General features: G+C 43.4%; 1 protein-coding gene across 1 annotated transcript in view; it reads left to right on the top strand.

The window, feature by feature from the left end:
- The window catches only part of LOC148541885 (lysosomal alpha-glucosidase-like), a 63,226-nt gene that overhangs the window by 6,683 nt on the left and 38,436 nt on the right, over window positions 1-18,107 (top strand). The window contains exons 3-6 of the mRNA XM_088476609.1: window positions 4,213-4,378; window positions 11,778-11,874; window positions 12,105-12,224; window positions 15,019-15,137. Coding sequence (XP_088332735.1) covers window positions 4,213-4,378; window positions 11,778-11,874; window positions 12,105-12,224; window positions 15,019-15,137 — 502 coding nt within the window. The remainder of the gene's footprint in view (window positions 1-4,212; window positions 4,379-11,777; window positions 11,875-12,104; window positions 12,225-15,018; window positions 15,138-18,107) is intronic.

The following is an 18,107-nucleotide window of genomic DNA, read 5'->3' as shown; positions in this document are numbered from 1 at the left end:
CGAATTCTACTCCAACTGCCCTGTAATAACTATAGGTGATACTAAAATAATGTGAAAAGGGTGTGAAAACACCCTTTTTCACTTTATTTTAGTCAAAATAATGTTAATAAATAGAGCCCTTTCAGTGATAAAGCTGTGAGTTTGCAAATTGTGAATTTGCTAAAGGACAACAGGCATGGTTATCTAAAGTCAATCATGACTCCAATCCACAGCATATCACTATCGGACAAAACATTGCATGATTTACATTGTAATCATTGCAAAGACAGGCTATTCTGTCATGTGGGCACAGGCACTTCCTTCATGTGGATTGCACCAGCTGACTCAGAGGGCCCAGGAGCAAGAAACATAACAGAGGAACCAGCAGGTACAGATGCCGCAGAACCAATGTAGGCCTAGGGTGGGTGGTTAAATCTCAATGCAGTGTCTGATGACTAGGTCATCCAGATGTTTTGCCTCAACCGCAACAACTTAATGCACCTGTATGACCTTGTTAAAACTCCCCTTGAGCCAGACACTGCACCACGTCTGGTGGAAAAATGCTGCACAGTGGCTCCTCATCTTCCAGGCATTCTTGCTGAAATGGGGATCCGCCCCTGGTCTGCCTTTCGTGCCACGTCTCAGTGGCCATTTTCTGTTTGACGCAAAGTTTGATGTCACTGAAGTGCTTTTTGCAGACTGCAACACTGCGCTTCAGTGATCCTAAACAGTTCACCTGGTCCAGAATCTTGTGTCAAATGAGGGACTTTTTGTGTCCACTCGTTCTCAAGACATACAGGCCAAACAAAACTTCACCATTTTCCATAACTTCCCTCTCACGCGGGCCACATTCTCCTCAAAGAGGAATCGCACGTTGCGGCCCCTCTTGGTCTTTGCCCTGACCAAAGACCCATCCTCCTCCTCCTTATCATCCTCTCCCACCCAGACTCTGACCGGGATGTACTAAGGTTGTAGTGTACATTCTGCCAGTCACTGCAACCTTATTAATCGCATATGTGATTAGTATCGCAAAGGACAGCTCTTGCGATAAGAGCTGCCCTTTGCAAATCAGCCAACGCCAGGTGAGGGGGTCTCCGTGGGCTTCCGCCCCCTCCTAGCCCCGGTAACTTCCTGCTGGTGACCTGTACAGGAAGTCCCAGGGTCCTCCTCCTCCTTCCTGCACCCAGAAGATTAGGAGGAGGAGGAGGAGGCGGAGGATCCAGGAGGAGCACGGGCGGCCGGCGACCAGGAGACTAAGGTGAGTGGGGGCCAGTGCTGGGTGACTGCGGGGCAGCGGCGAAGCGTCAGGTGCGGGATGCGGTAAGAAGCCCATAGGCTTCTATAGGGTAATCCCAGGTTTTTCTGGCATTACCCTCTGCACCGATAATAGGGCGACCGGGGCTTAGTACATATACGAAAAAATGCGGTAAAACCCCTGAAAACTGGGTTTTTACCACATTTTTCCTTTAGTACATCCCGGCCTCTGAGTGCTCCAACTCCACTGGCCGCCTCTTACCACCATCCTCCTCCAACACCTTATAAAACACTAAACAAGAGAAATAAAAGAAAATAACAAACCACTTCCAACATCACTTCACACAGAATGACAAGACAAAAATTTAAATGACACAGGACAAAAAGAAGACAGCAGAATAAGACAATACAACCAATCGGCAATCACAAATATACAGATAAACTCTCCTCTCCAAACACGCAAACTCCTTTCAATACACATGCCACCAGTGCACGTAGTTCAGCTGTTTGAGGGCATATTTATTGGGGCATAGTAACAACACAGGAGCATGTGTGCATTTGGCAAATCGGAAGAGATTCGTAAACTTGTTGCGATTTGCCTCCAATTAGACTGAGATTTGTGTTACGTGTTCAAGTGCATTTGCCATTTGAAAATTGATTTGAGTTTCGGCAATACTGGAATTTGCAAACTCATGTACGATATTGGGCTAATACGAGTAAACTCACACGTCACAACATGGTGAGTATCGCCATCGAATGCCAATAGTCAATCAAATACGCTTCATAGTAAATGTGTGACTTGTGTCGGAAAACGTTCCCGCAAAGAGCTGCGATGAGGAATTGCACACCAACAGGATTCTTAGGGCTCTATTTACTACATTCCGCATTTAAAATGCGGTTGCAGTGTGATATTACCGACTGAATTTGCATTGCGAATTCAGGCAATATCACAGGGATTTATTAAAAATCCCTTGCAGGAACAGAGTTTGGCGATAAAGCTCTGTCCATGCGAATCCCCTCCACAGCCTTATCACTGTATTTTTCGGAAACAATACAGTGACGAGGTGCCGCGCATGCGCCGATCGGCCACCGATACCCCCAAATCCCAGACAGATCACATTTTCCATTACAATTATGGGAAATGTGATCTGCTTACTAAAAATATGTGATAATTAGGACTTGGAGTAGAATTTTACGAATTCTACTCCAATTGCCCTTTAGTAAATTTATGTGAAACTAAAATAATGTGAAAAGGGTGTGAATACACCTTTTTTCACTTTATTTTACTAAAATAAATGTTAATAAATAGAGCCCTTAGTAACTTTCCCTCTTATATGTACTCAGACATCACAGCTACTGTATTGCAATGTGTGTGTCCTGCATTAAGGTGTGGAGAATGTAGTTTTGTTGACCATTCTGAAACTGAAAAAATCCAAAAGCTGTTTCTAAGGGGCCTATTCATCATCGAAGGCCGTATGGCCTCCGATGATGAAGTTTAGAACTCACTGCGAGGTATACTTTAGTAACCAACTCACAGCGGGGGAAGTGTCACACCGGAGCAATTAATCATTGCTCCGGTGAGGGGACAACTGCTCCGAAAATCAGTTGTCCCCGTGGAAAGTATTGCAGCTACATTTGTAGCTGCGTTATTTACCTACTCCCTGTCGTCCCACCAACGCATGCGTGACCTCGGGTCACGCATGCGCAAAGCCGCTGGGAGGGAGTGAGGAGGCGGCGGAGGGATACGCTCGGATCCCTCTTCGCATCTCTGGAACGCCATCCTTTCAGTTTTCAGAGTTTGTTGAATACCGGGGGGTTCAATCGGACCCCTAATGATGAATGGCCCGGTAACTTAAAAATGATAGCGCTTCCGCATGGTTACCGGGCCATTTATCGGTTGATGAATAGGCCTCATAGTTACTTAGGGCTCTATTTACTACAATCCGCATTGGTAATGCAGATTGTAGTGTGATATTACTGAGTGAATTCGCATTGCGAATTCAGGCAATATCACAGGGATTTACTACAAATCCCTTGCAGGGATAAAGCTTGCTATAAAGCTCTGTCCCTGCTAATCCCCTTCGGAGCCTTATCACGGTACCGTGATTAAGTGCCCGTGCATGCACCGACCGTTCGCTTCAGCTACCCCCCCTCCGGCGCTAAGCCCCGCCCCCCGGCGCTAAGCCCCACCCTGAGCGATCACGGACACCCTGCGACCCCCCCCCTCCCGCGACCCCCCTCCCTTACTTACACTTACCTGTATGCTCCAGGCCTCCTGTGATGTCTTCCATTCCTCCGGTCAGGTGATCTCCCATACTGCACTGGGGCCCGATCACCTGATGACCGGGCAGCAGTGCACTGTGGGAGACCAGCTGACCGGAGGGGAGACATCACCGGAGGCCCGATCACCGGTCCCTGGAGTCAGGTAAGTACTTTTTTTTTTTACTATTTTTTTTTTATTTTTTTTTACAGTAATCAGCTTGCGGTCTGTTTAGACCACACAGCTGATTACTGGGACCGACTCCCGGCTCTGCTCTCCCCGTTAGAGCAGGGCAGGAGGCCGGTAACCGGGGGAGGCCCTGGATAACGCCACCTCCAGGTGGCGTTATTATCACAGGGCTTTCCCCGGTATTTTTTTCACATTTATTTTTAGTAACTATGGTCAGATCACATTTCCCATTACAGTTATGGGAAATGCGATCTGCTTACTGAAAATAAGTGATAATTAGGGGTTGGAGTAGAATTTTACAAATTCTACTTCGATTGCCCTGTAATAACTATAGGTGATACTAAAATAATGTGAAAAGGGTGTGAAAACACCCTTTTTCACATTATTTTAGTAAAAATAATGTTGATAAATAGAGCCCTTAGTAACCCAGATCTAATTCTGTAGAGATTATTTTTTGTGTCTTTTTTTAGATGAATTAAGGACTTGAGACCCTTGTAAGCTAAACAGCAAATTGTTTTTGTTTATTGCAGGTTAAACACCAGTGTGGCGCCATTTTTGTTTGCAGACCAGTTCATCCAGATGTCCACAACTCTTCCTTCAAACTTTTTGTATGGTCTCGGCGAGCATCTCACTTCCATTAACTTAGACTTCAACTGGAAACGATTTACATTCTGGAATAGAGACATAATACCACGGGTAAGGAGAACGGCCAACAGGCTGTTGAAAATACAATAAATCTGTTTTATTATTGTACATATGCTTGTATAGTATGTTATTTTTTTTTTAGCCAATGAGTGTGATCCATACCAGGGAGCCAGCAGCTCATAACATCTGACCTCTGATAGCGCTACAACATGTATTGTCCAAACCCGGAGCAGGTTAAGCTCATACAGAAAATATTCACCTGAGTGAATGATATTTAATTAGTTTAGTCTAAATCAAAAAAACATTGTGGCTGATGCTGAGTTGTACATTTGCTTGACCAGATACAAGTGTCTCCTCATATTTGACCTTTTAACACATAAGTATTATGAACCTCATTCAGAGCCGGTCGCACAGAGCGTGCGGTCGGTCTGAATGAGGGGAGGACGTCTTGAATTTTCAAGACGTCCTCCTTTGCGGTGGTAAGGCTGTGGGTTAACACCCACAGCCTTACGACCGCCTAAGGTGATGGTCGCGATGGTCAAGACCATCGCGACCATCGGGGATTACGACGAGAGGGGCTTGTCGTAAGCCCCGGAGAGCTTTCGGCTCTGTCTGAGCCGGAAGCTCTCCACTGACATCACTAGTGATGTCAGTGGGGCTGCCTCCAAACGGTAGGCGTTCCCATGGGAACGCCCCCGTTTGGCCTGCCACCCCCCCGGCCCGCCTTCCAAATGGGGCGAGCTGTCAATCAACATCGACAGCTCGCCCCCTTTGGATCGAGACCAGCTACGACCGGCGCTGTCGGTCATAGCGGGTCTCACGCATGCGCACGACGGTGCCGTCGTGCGCATGCTCTGTGGGGGGCCATCGACCCGGTCCGAGCGCATCGGCGCTAATGACCGGGTCTGAATGACCCCCTATATTCCTTGAATCACTCACTTGCATGCCACACTCCATGCCTGTGGGCTCGCCTCGCCTGAACAGGTAAGCAAATCTGGATTAAGTGCATTAGCCTGAGGTGCCTGGACTGTGGGTCAGGTTTTTTCTCTGATCTTCCCAAAGCCATAACACTTTGGTATTTACTAAGCCTTGGATGGAGATAAACTGGATGGAGATAAGGTACCAGCCTATCGGCTCCTAACTATAAATTTTCAAACACAACCTGTGACATGGCAGTTAGGAGCTGATTGTCTGGCACTTTATCTTCATTCACTTTATCTCCATCCAAGGCTTAGTAAATAGACCCCTTTGTCTCCTACTGGGAGGGGGAAGGAGCAGAAGAGTGGTATTCCTCTGCTCATATTGAGGTCTATTTATTATTTCAATTATCGGGGTCCGAGGACCCTGATAATAAACATACTAACTCGCAGTGAGCAAAGGAACAATTTATCATTGCTCCGACGCGGAGACAGCTGATCCGAATATTAGCTGTCTCCCCGGACTGCTTCACTGCTCCGTTCGAAGCAGTGAAAATTAGGATGGTGTAACAATGTGACGAGTGAATGAAGATGCTGCACTGCGGTTAATGTCGTCGGGATGGTGCGGCAATAGTGATGACTGAAGACTCTGCACTGCGGTAAATGCCAGGATGGTGCGACAATTTGGAGATGAGGTGTAAACACACTGCGGAGGTGGTTGTGGTGTAAGGCTGGAGACCCTTGGACGCAGCAGTGCGCACTGTGCCTCCGGAATATGACACGGCACTTGGTAGGCTGGAAGCATTCTGCCGTGATGGCCGTGATGTTATGCTGGAACCTCAGATACTAAAGTGCGGTTAATGTTGCTGAGATGTTATACAACAGGAGACATGGCAGGCTCAGGACTGGAGACGCTGAAAATCACAATGAGAGATACCAACAAAATGGGACCGGAAACACGTGTAAGACGCTATCACCGGCACCCGAGCAACGCATCAGCAGGAAAGAAAAAGGAGGAAGAACCAATCCACTCCCGGCAGAGATGATGTACAGCCGAATGGGAGGACTTCATGAGTTGACAGCGTGGCGTCTCTGTCTCCCAGCAACAGGCCTAAGAAAATCGCCAGGAGCACCGTTGTCCAATAAGATGCAGCCGCGGCTTGTGAAAAGTTTCTACAAAAGCACCTACTTTTGTAGAAATTAAGTAATAATGAATAGACCCAATTGTCACTTGAGGCTGACTACTAGTCTGATGCTTTTGCCAGTGTTTTTTTTGGCAAACACAAATTGGTCAACTTACACTTCGTGACCCATTGCTTCACTTTCAGTGTGTACTGGGGAAGAAACTGCAATAGACAAAGCTTCTTTAGTCCACCATTTACAGTACTGGTGGCTGGAAATGGATGCTTCATCACTTGTTTCAAAAGGGTAACGTTATACACCAGGAGGATACAGAAGAAAGGTGCACAGCTTACTATAATATATACACACAAATGTATTTTACTCTCTCAGCAGGCACAGTTTCCCAGGATTAGATATGCTGATTCTCTAGGTTTGTGAATATTAGTGGTATACACGCCTTTTTCTTAGTTTGCATATCTGCTGTATGATTTTTTGGGGTGTTAACGGATAGTCTAAAACACAGATTTGCATAGTAAGCAGTTTTCAAATACACACCTCCAGCCCACTCCCCAATGATGGATATATCTGGCTTTTACAACGGCCACATACAGTAGAATGGAAAAAAAAACCTCCCTTTAACTTGCAAATAGAAAATTAGTAATGAGTTTTAAATTGCAGAAGAAAGGTATCTGAGAGAGGCACACAACCCTTCCAGCTACAGTGCTTCCCACACATTCAGGGCCTGATTCAGACCCGGACGCTATTTGCGGACGGTCGTTCCAAAAAGGGGCCGGCTATTTAAATTGAGCGCTCGCTCTTTGCAGTTTGTTGACGCCTCTATGTCTGAGCGAGCGAGCGCATGAAAAATGCGCTCGCTATTTTGTAAAGACGCCCCTTTGCCTTTCGCAACACAAGTCATCTCCGGTATTTATTAGATTAATCGGGAACATCGAAAGCCATCAGAACTGCTCGCAGTACTTGTGGTAGGATTTTGCAAGCAGTTCAGGCTAAAAGACAACCAAGTGACATGGTCGATGACGCTCCTTTACTAATTATGCACTCCCATTAAACGCCCTTTTTACCGTTAGGCACGCCTGCGTTCGGATCTCCACTCCCCCGTTTTCAAGCACCTTCCCCTGTTACCAACCACAAACGGTACATTCTGTCAATCAAATTAGCAGCCCCTCCCTGTTTTGCGAGTGCACGATTTCCGATCGCAATGACTGGTTTGCGCATGCGCATTACGACCCATACGCATGCGCAGTTGTGCAAACATCACTCAGAGCGAACGAGCGGCCGCTTACGAGCGGCTCTGAATCAGGCCCTCAGTTTACTGTTGGGAGCAGGAGAAGAATCTGTGCAGATTAGTTTTGCATAGCCAAAGTTTGCTTAGAAGCTACTGTTCTGACCACTTGTAAAGCGCCAATTATTGATCCCTCACCATAGATCAGTGATGGACAACAGGCAGCTCCTGGGCTGCTTGCGGCTCTCCAAACCTTTACTTACAGCCCCCAGCTCCTGCCTGCTGTTGTGGTGTTTGTTATAGCTTGTAACACTTGTATAAAACATGTTATTTTATTATAGATAGGTGTCTCTTTTATTTATTGCATGTAGTAATTTACCTTTCTTCTGAGAATAAAAGTAATGTGCACCCTTTTTAAAGGTTGTCTATCGCTGCCATAGATGGACATCCTGATAAATTTAGACCACTCAATATTTAGGGGGGAATTCAATTACCTGCAGTAAATTATAGCAACTAATTGAATTCCCCCCGTTATTAAGCTCAGAGAATAAGAAAAGCTATATCGAATGCATGGTACTATACTGGGCAGTGGGTGAAGGACAAACATTTCAAAGCATTCGTCTTCAGAGCATGGAAGCATGGAAGTCAGAGACAGCTGGCAACCATTGAGTATTCAAAACCTCAGTAATTATGTACATTGGGGGCAGAAATTGATCATGGATTTGGGGAGATGCAGATGTGTACTCACATACAGTACCTATAAAATTACTTACAATTAAGCATATATACTGTAGACATGTTAAGTATTATAATTTGCTATTAGATTAATAGTCTGCTTCTATTGACGTACATGGGCTAAGATCTTATTTGTAAATCAAGAGGAGTCAGAATGTTTCTCCTCCATTAACAGAATGGGGTCTATTCATGATGTTAATTACTAACTCGCCGCGAACTCCAGAGCAATTCATCATTGCTCCGGCGCGGAGACGGCTGTTCCGAAAATCAGCGGTCTGTGCGACCGGCTTCACTGCTCCTTTTAGGTCATGCATGCGCACAAGAGCCCCGATGTGAGGCGGGAGGAGTCGGGCAGGAGTGGAGGGATCCGAAGGGATCCCTCTTCACGACCCGGGACTCTTCCCATAGGGAAGGAGCGGGTAGCGGGAGCACTCGCCATCTGAAGATGGCGAATGCTCCCGCAATCAAGCGCCGAAAATATTATATTTTCGGCGCTTGATAAATTCTGTCCCCATACTAGTGTATGGGGACAGCGGGCCATTCCGGTAAGATGGAGATATCTGTGATATCTCCTGTTTTACCTTCTTGATGAATGGCCCAATAACTTAATCTCTACAATTGCAGGTGAAATTTAAATTTTCACCTGTTTTTGTAGAAATTAAGTGATGATGAATAGACCCCTATATCTTTAAGTGCATGGCAAGAAGTTAAGATAATATTATTATTATTATATTCTGATTTATTTTAGTTAATAAATGACACAAGAATTAACAAAATACTTCAGGTCTGAATATTAATTATTTTTGCAATGACACATAATTAAATGATCGTTGACAGATTTGGTTATTGACCTAGTTTGTTTTTGGAAAGCTTATATATCACACCTACTCCCACAAACAATGTGGAGGTGGTGAGTTAATTAAGTACTAATAATTTACATAATAAGTATATGTGAAAAAAATTATCCGACATAGGGCCTGATTCAGAGATGTCCGTTCATCCGAGGATGAACACACATCTCCAATGGGTAGGGGCAGGGCCACCACCAGGGGGGGACCGTCGGGCCTCGAGTCCCGGGCCCGGAGGGAGGGGATAGAGAGGAGGGCCCCGGGTAGCAGCGCAGCTGCAGCAGCAAGTTATGACAGGGAGGAAAAGGAAAATACAAGGCAAGCAGGGCAGCCGCAAGCCAGCCTGAGATTGCGGTACGGCAGCCAATCGGGAACGGCCATAGCAGTCCAGCCAGCCTTTCCCTGTCCTGTGTCATACACTTATGGCTTTGTATGTGGATCCAACTTTTACAGTGTACTTTTATGTTGGTCAGATATATATATATATATATATATATATATATATATATATATAAATTAGATATATTATTTAATTTCTGTTTTGTTTCAAAATGTTGCCTTGTGCTGTGATGGCAACTTTCAATTAAGGCTATAAAAGGCCTAGTTGGGTGTGGCTAACAGCCAGCCCCTGTATAGATGTGTCACTCTGTATCTAGGAGGTGAGTACATTTAACTGCAATGTAATGATGTGCTGGACATATATATGCTAGTGTTAGGGACCTGCAGAAAAATGGGGTCCCTTGATGCTGGGCTAGCTGAGGGAAAAATTTAAGAACTTCGGTCATATTCAGGAATTGGCTGGGGGCTGGCCCAAGAGTTAATCACCATACTGTTTAGCCTATCAGATATGTGGGGTGGATTAATAGGGGCTGTTCCAGGGCCTAGGACTCTTTGTCAGTGGGTGCAAGTTTTGAGTTGTAAACCTAAAGTTATATTCATATTTGTTTTGTTGAGCTCTCACCCTTGTGACTATTTTGTAGCTGCACCACTCTTACAGGGGCAGCAGACACCTCCCTCACTGAAGGGTAGTCAAGTTTAGAAGGGGGAGTTGTATGCCCATGTTATGTTTGTGTTTTGTGCACCTTGTCGGGCTTGGCTTACAATGCAGGTTTATTTAGGTTAAGTATAAATAACACAGCACTGGAATAATGCAGGAAAACAGTAATTACACTGTACCTACAATGATAAGTAATAAAAATGAATTACTAAGTAAAGTTTTGCCTGTAATATAAAGTCTGTACAATGTAAAACTCAGCAATATTTAAAAATACACATAAAATTGCTAATATTAGAAACATATAACATTAGAGCAAGATAATTGAACCAATTGTACAGTAATAAATGGGAGCAATGTCCACCACAGATAAATGAGCACTCTGTATAATGACACAATGCAACAATGAAGTTAAAACTAAATCAGGGTTGTTAGTGCATTGTAGGTCTTTGTTGTGTTCTTGTCCATCCTTTCTTAGTCTCCATACTTACTTTAAGTAGTCCCTAATATTTATATTTATTGTTATTCCAATAAATAGCTGACCTAATTTAAACCCAAACTTGGTATCTGTGTGTTTATTTAATTATGGGATTGACATAAGGGATACCCCCATCAGCCAATAGTAGGTTTATTGTCTCCGGAGAATTTCCGTTGAGTTTCAAGTCACTGCATATAATATATAGCAAATGTATGTAATTTGCCAGAAACCTGCCTGAATCAAACTTGATGTTACGCAAGTCACTGCTTTTGTGCTTCTGAGGGTCTAAATTTGAGCTGCGACTCTGTGTGAACAAAATTGGGATGCATGCATGGCGCGACTCAGGTGCATGCACAAACGTAAAACATTACTCCACTGCATCTGACATCGACGCTGCCTCAAACTCAGAATAAGGTTCTAGGTGTGAGGAAGATTATTAGCTTGGTTTTGTGCAAGTTAAGGTTGAGTTAGCATTGGGACATCGCGGCGGACATGTCAGAGAGGCAGTTGGAAACACGGGATAGCAGAGAGGGGAGAGAGCAGGGGAATATTTCAATATTTCATAGAGGCGGTAGTTGATGACTGGGGTTGGGAATTTTTTTGTGCAATGGCTGGCCCATCCAGGACTGTGGAGAGTAATCGTGTTAAAGTGAGAGACCAATACTAAGGTTCTCACCGCAATTCCATAAAATGTAAGAAAAATAAAAAAATATTTTCTTTTGCAATTTGAGATTTACTGTTTCATGGGAAATTCCCCACTCCTAGAGGTATATTTATTAAAGGATGATTTTGATCAATTTAAAGTCAATCAAAACTGAGCCTTTAGTAAATATACCCCCTAGACCAAACACATCACAGAGCAGAGGTAATTGGCACTGACGTCATCTATAAAATGCAGAATGCATAATTTACAGATTCAGTGCAGAACGCTATGTTGCGGCATGGAAAACCAAAAGTGGATTCTGGAAGATTTTCCTGCTGGAAGGAGCCTGTTCTGCCACACGTTCTATTTGCGCACAAAGCACCTGCAATTTTGCTACTCTGAAATAATAACATCACAGTATATTATAACTTTTAGAATATGTCTGACACTATCTATTCTTGCACGTCTAGAAAGATGCAAACCTATATGGTACTCACCCATTCTACCTAGGAATGGAAAGCGATGGTTCAGCTCATGGGGTGTTTCTACTCAACAGCAATGCCATGGGTAAGTGTTATGTGTGAATAAAAACATCTTCAAATTAAACAGAAATATTCTTAATATCACAATTACCCTTTCTAGATAATTCTTTAGTAATGTGGGTGCAGTAATCCAAGACATTAATGAAATGGAACCTTCTATTTGCAAAGTTTGTATCCATACCGACCATGTTTTAGACTCTGCATAAATGTTAGAAGCAGAGGTTACAGCATACATTTCTATTGGTTTATCCCCAGATATCATTCTGCAGCCAGCTCCTGCTCTGACCTGGAGAACCACGGGGGGGATCTTGGACTTTTATGTCTTCATGGGCCCTGAGCCTAAGACTGTTATCAAGCAGTACCAAGAAGTCATTGGTATGTATGTTATAAAATGATACATAGGCAACATTTGATAAATCACATTGCCATTTCATCTTCATAATCAAAGTTTGTTTATAAAGTGCCACAAGTTCCGTAGCATCGGCCAGGCAAGATAAATAAACAGAACAAATAAAGCAAAATAGACAAGAATGTATGTCAGGTAAAAAGGGTTATATGTCAGGACAGGACATATGTACACAAGTTGCTTTCTTCCGTTTAGAGGCAAAGCGGAGGAGAGATAGGGAGGTAGCTGGATAGAGAGAGTGGGAAGGTCAAGAGAGAGTTTGAGGATTGGGCCATCAAGGGAGATTGGGCGTCATCAGAGAATCAGGGACTGCCTTGTCAAGGACTGGAGCGAGAGTGTAGTTGTAGACTGAGACAGCTGCTTGTGGGCAAGACAGGGAAGGGTTTGGAGTAGAGGATAGGTTCAAGTGAGGCAGAGATTAGATGAGGGTCAATGCTATTTAGGAGTTGCTGTTGCAGGGGGGTTTAGAGATCAATATGAGGGATAAAGATAGAAAGTTGTAGTAAGAGAGTGAAGAGATGTCACAGAGATGGGAGAAAACAAGATTGAGCAAGTGAATGTCGTGGGGGTTCCAGTCAGCATGTTTTAAGCTAAGATAGTACTGTTGACAATCTGACTGTTAACAAATGTCAACATTATGTCAGTATGACATCATGTCGGCATATCCTCTGCTGACATTTTGAACAGGTAGACAAGCTGATCATTCTGAACATGTTGACATTATTGTGTTGACATGTTAAATGTTGACATTTTGCATGTCGACGTGTCATACCCAACTCCTTTGGGTGGAAAGATGTCCACTGTAATAAACCAAAGAAAGAAGTGAGGGAAAACAGATTAGAGGCATCCGTGCTAGTAACAATGTCACTAAGTAATGAGAATGGGTAAGTACTGTAAGAGGAAAATAGAAAACCAGAAGGAGACGTTGTGAAGGAACTGTGAGGCAGAGCGTGGTGGTGGTTGGGAGGGGGGGGCCATAACTGACAGCATCATCGAGGTGTAGAGGAGAGAAAGTTCTAATGAAGACTTCAGAGGAGGAGAAAAAAGAGTTTCAAAGGGATGACATAGGAGAGCACCCAGGGCACAATAGGAAGCCAACTGCAGTACACCAACTTCTTGGTCAACTTGTCAAATATTGTATGAGAAGGAAAGACCACCATAGGAGAGGGCAGCAGGCTCAACAATGTCAGAGAGAGACAGAGAAATGTTTCATTGATAGCAAGGGGACAGAAAAGGTCATGGATAGAAGCCAGTTTGTTGCATACAGATCTGGCATTCTGGAGTGCACAGGAGAAGAAGAGGTGAGAGAGTGCAGAAATGAGGGGGGATGCAGTTAGGAAGCCGATGGTCGAAATGCCGACTGACGGCTTCCCGACTGGCTAATCCTGGCAGGGGTCTAATGACAGGCATCGAAATCCCGACATCTGTCATTTAACCTACGCTGGGAGCCCGACACCCCGGCATACCGAGTGAACATAAGCCGGGTGCGGACAGCCGGGGAGGGGGGGAGGGTTAGGTTAGGGGCTCCCGCGGGGGACTTAGGGTTAGGCACCCCCCCGGGAGGGTTAGGCTTAGGATATGGGAAGGGGGGGTTAGGGTTAGACATCCCCGGGGGGAGGTTAGGGTTAGGCACCCCCCCGGGAGACTTAGGTTTAGGCTGCGGGGAAGGGGGGGTTTTAGGGGAAAATATTTATTGGGTGATGTAGATGGAAGGTTGGTAGGAAACATACAATATTTACACGTATTTATCATCATTATTTAGCATTATTCTACTTTATCCACACTTCAGTTATCTTATTCAAACAACACTAATATGCTCTTTCAATCTTTACACTATACTTTGTAGACCTAACCTTGAAAATAATTTTGACTGCCTACACTATGAACATAAATGTTAGTTATCCATCATGGCAATCCTTTGTCTAATATCCATGCAATGATGTCCAAGAATGTCCTTACATCACTATGTATAAATCTTGTCTCTGCTATGGCGAAACCCACTGCCTGAGGATTATCCAACTTCTTCACCTAGGATTAATGATTCTTGCAATATAAAATCTGATAATTTTCATAATCATGCATATAACATAAATAATATTTCCACTGGCTGTGCATGATTTCTTTTTCTGTATTTTCCTCATTTGTTTAATCCATGAAATCGTTTAAGGGCAGGATGCATTAATGCATCTTCTGCAGTCAAACCACAGAAAATTACGTTTTTGGAGGTTTGGCTGCATACCGCATTGACACCAAGCTCTGGAATGCGATACATTCCGGAGCTTTGGATGCAGTGGGCAACGCCATCTTTAGATGGCGTTGCCCAATAGAAGCCTTAGGGTTTCTATTCTCCATTCCCCCTGAGAGGGATCCAATTGGATTTCTCCTAGCCCCCATGGCAGAGCGTGTGTAACTCGATGCATGGGTAGAAGGCTTCTGGGTCCTAAACCCGGAAATTCTTCTATCACAAAGGACATCTGTCACCAGGAGAGCTGTACCTTGTGATTTTCTTTAAGCATACTTTGTTAGTAAACACTGTCATGCTTGTGATGAGTGGTGGGATGCATCGCATTCAAAATGCGTTGCGTCATGCATTCTGCCCAAAGTCTTCAAACCCCTGCAGTACTGCATTCTCTTTTATTTAATTAACAATAATAGAGGCTCTGTTTTTTCTGAATACTGCAAATTTCAAACGCCACTTTAACTCAAATTTAGAATAGCCTCATATTAGACATAATTAATCAAGCAATTTAATTCTTATTATAGGGTTACCCTTTATGCCACCGTACTGGGGCCTTGGATTCCATCTGTGTCGCTGGGGTTACACCAGCTCCAACAAGACTCGAGAAGCTGTAAAAAACATGAGGGATGCTGAAATACCTCTGGTAAGAGAATACCAGCTTCTGCTCCTCTTCATGTTCCTTTTTCACCTTGCAGTCACAGTGACATATCTAGTACAGTATAATATAAAAAAGACAGACATATTGCCAGGCATTCTGAGAATGCTACATCTCTGATGAGCAGAAATCTAAACTCTCTCTTAATTGGATAGCATTGAGAAATGCTGCCAGGGATTAAATCACAGCTGATATAAAGGCTGTTACTAATTACTAAAATGTATCATTTACTTATATTGTGTATTAATTACACAATTAAATAATAAGTGTAAAGTGTACTGTTCACCCTATACAGGACTTACACAATTATCATGTTAACGTATATGTAAATATAGAGTATGTACAACCGTTTTCTAAATCGGGAGCTCTCAGGAGATATCCAGCTCTGGAAGGCTGATATACTGTATGTGTCAGGAATACAGATACACTTACACCCAACCAGCTCATAAGCACAAGGAAATCTTTTTAACTTTGGTTTTTGATGAGAAACACTCTATAATAAGCAGGTATAATCTTCTTTCTCATGAATGAAAAAAGTAGCAACAAATTAATTCTAAGATACTCTTACAAAGTCATACAGTATATGCATAATCAATGAAGAAAGCACCTATCAGCTACAGAGGGCAATCGGCCAATCGAAAGTGGCTAACTTGTACTGGCAACCATCCTGGCTGTCATCCCTGCATTTGCCCCATATACCCCTAAATCCCGCAAGTGATACATTTATTTACAAATGTATCCATGCTGGACTGTTTTGGTCACAGTTATGGGAACATGCCCTTCTTTTACTTGGACTGCATTTGACCACCGTTGCCTCCCCCTATTACATGAGCAAGGAGAAGATTTTCAAGTTAAAAAGAAACAGCCAAACTCCAATTTTGCATTAATCCCATCATATTTTAATCGTACTTCCAATCTTGCACTAAGGACTGGAATCCAGTCAAGATATAACAGTATACATGGTGTTGGATTCTTTATGCGCACATGCCAGTTTCATACTCTAAAAGTGGGATGGGTACGGGATGCCTGCGCTCAGGACCCCGGTGGTCAGAATCCCGACGCCGCCATCCTGACAGGGTTAGGATGCCAACATCTATTGGTAGGTATCCTAACCCTCCCCCTCTTCCTACCTGAACCCTCCATCACCGATGCCTGAACCTATCCCCTCCCCCCTTAGTGCCTAACCCTGCCCCTAGTGCCTAGCCCTAACCCTCCCCCTAGACCCGCTACTTACCTTCAGGATTCTGGCGGTCGGGATGCCAGCGCCGGGATTCTGAAAAGTGTCGGGATTTCGGCGCCGGCATTCTGAGCACTGGAAACCTGCAGTCGGGATATTGACAGCATTCCCTGGAAGTGTGTGGGGGTTTTAAACTCAAAGGCTGCCATTTCAAATGCATTACCTATAAGGCAGTCCTTCTTTTTAGAGTGAGTTATTTGTACTGGAAGCAACTCAAAATAGTTGTTTTTTAACCAAGCACATCAGGTCAATCAGGGGCCTATTAATCATCCATCTTCAATGGCCCCCATAGTTTTTGCAACCAACTGACCATGAGTTGCTGTGGAGGATACCAAACTACCAGAGCAATTCAATATTGCTCTGGTGCAAAAAGCATGTGTGTATTTGTGAACTGAGGGCCTGATAAAGATTAGGGAATAGAGTAAGATAGAGCAAGTATCTGGACAAACCCTGTTGCAAATACAAGGGATGCAAATACATATATATATATTTTGCATGTGAGGTAAATGCTGGCTGCTTTTGCATGCAGCCTACAAATACTGCACAGCTTTATTTTTACACTGGAATTAATATTTCAGTTTGGACACACCCCTCCCAAATGTACATCTCTCTGCACATTTTAAACCTGCCCCACCAGAAAAACATGGTTTTACCATGATGCACAGTTACTTACTCTTCTCGGCTTTACTCCCAAATCAGAATCAGGCCCTTTGACTGGACTTTGAGATGGATAGATAGATAGATAGATAGATAGATAGATAGATAGATAGATAGATAGATAGATAGATAGATAGATAGGTAGGTAGATATGGCAAAACCAAAACAAGGTGATGAATTAGAACCAAAATATATTAGATGAGCGTGTACCCCCATGTTTTGGTGTTGGTTGTAATTCATCATCATGTTTTGGTTTTGCCAAAACCACCCTCAAGGGTTTTGGTTCTGGATTTTTTTTTAATTACTAAAAACACTAAAATCATGTAATTTGGGCCTATTTTTGTTCATACAGTATTATTAACCTCCATAACATTAATTTATAGTATTTTGCAGTCAGTTTTGACCACCTCAGAACTCATAATATTGTTTCGTCCATATTGGCCAAAGGCTGCAGTGAGCTTACTCGCTAAACTAAGCAAAAAGCAGAGGCACAAGCACATGGCAGTTTAAAAAAATATGCAGTAAGAATAAAACAAAGAGGTTTTCTTGGGGTGCAGCGGTCTCAAACACTGTATACTATTTTTTTTTTTTGGCAAAAAAATAATTTAGTACACTGTAGTGATAGATTTCCTAGAGAAAAAAAGGTGCAGGTTCACTTTAATGGCTCTATAATGGAGTTGTTGTTTTTTTTTTTAACACAGTGCCTGAACACACAACACAGTGCCTCATAGCACTCCTTGTAATGGCACCCTAAATGCTTTTTTTTTTTAACACAGTGCTCCTAATGGTGTTTTATATATATATATATATATATATATAGATATATATAAAAAATGAACAAAGGGGGTGCACTCACCAGTCTTCTAAAGAGTTTTTATTTCATCTTTTTAAAAAAAATTTACAGCATCATAGTAAAGCTCCCGAGCGATCAAAGGAACCATAACTGATTTAAAGAGCCATTCGCAGTTTCACTGTACCGGCCGTGTGTACTTACACGTGCATGGCTTAATCTCTGAGACAAGCATATGCTACTGGCAGGATCAACCAGTGCACCCCCTTTGTTA

Source organism: Taudactylus pleione, unplaced genomic scaffold, assembly GCF_031769625.1.
Source record: "Taudactylus pleione unplaced genomic scaffold, aTauple2 ptg000016l, whole genome shotgun sequence".
NCBI lineage: Eukaryota > Metazoa > Chordata > Amphibia > Anura > Myobatrachidae > Taudactylus > Taudactylus pleione.
This window is presented reverse-complemented; position numbering and strand designations above follow the sequence as displayed.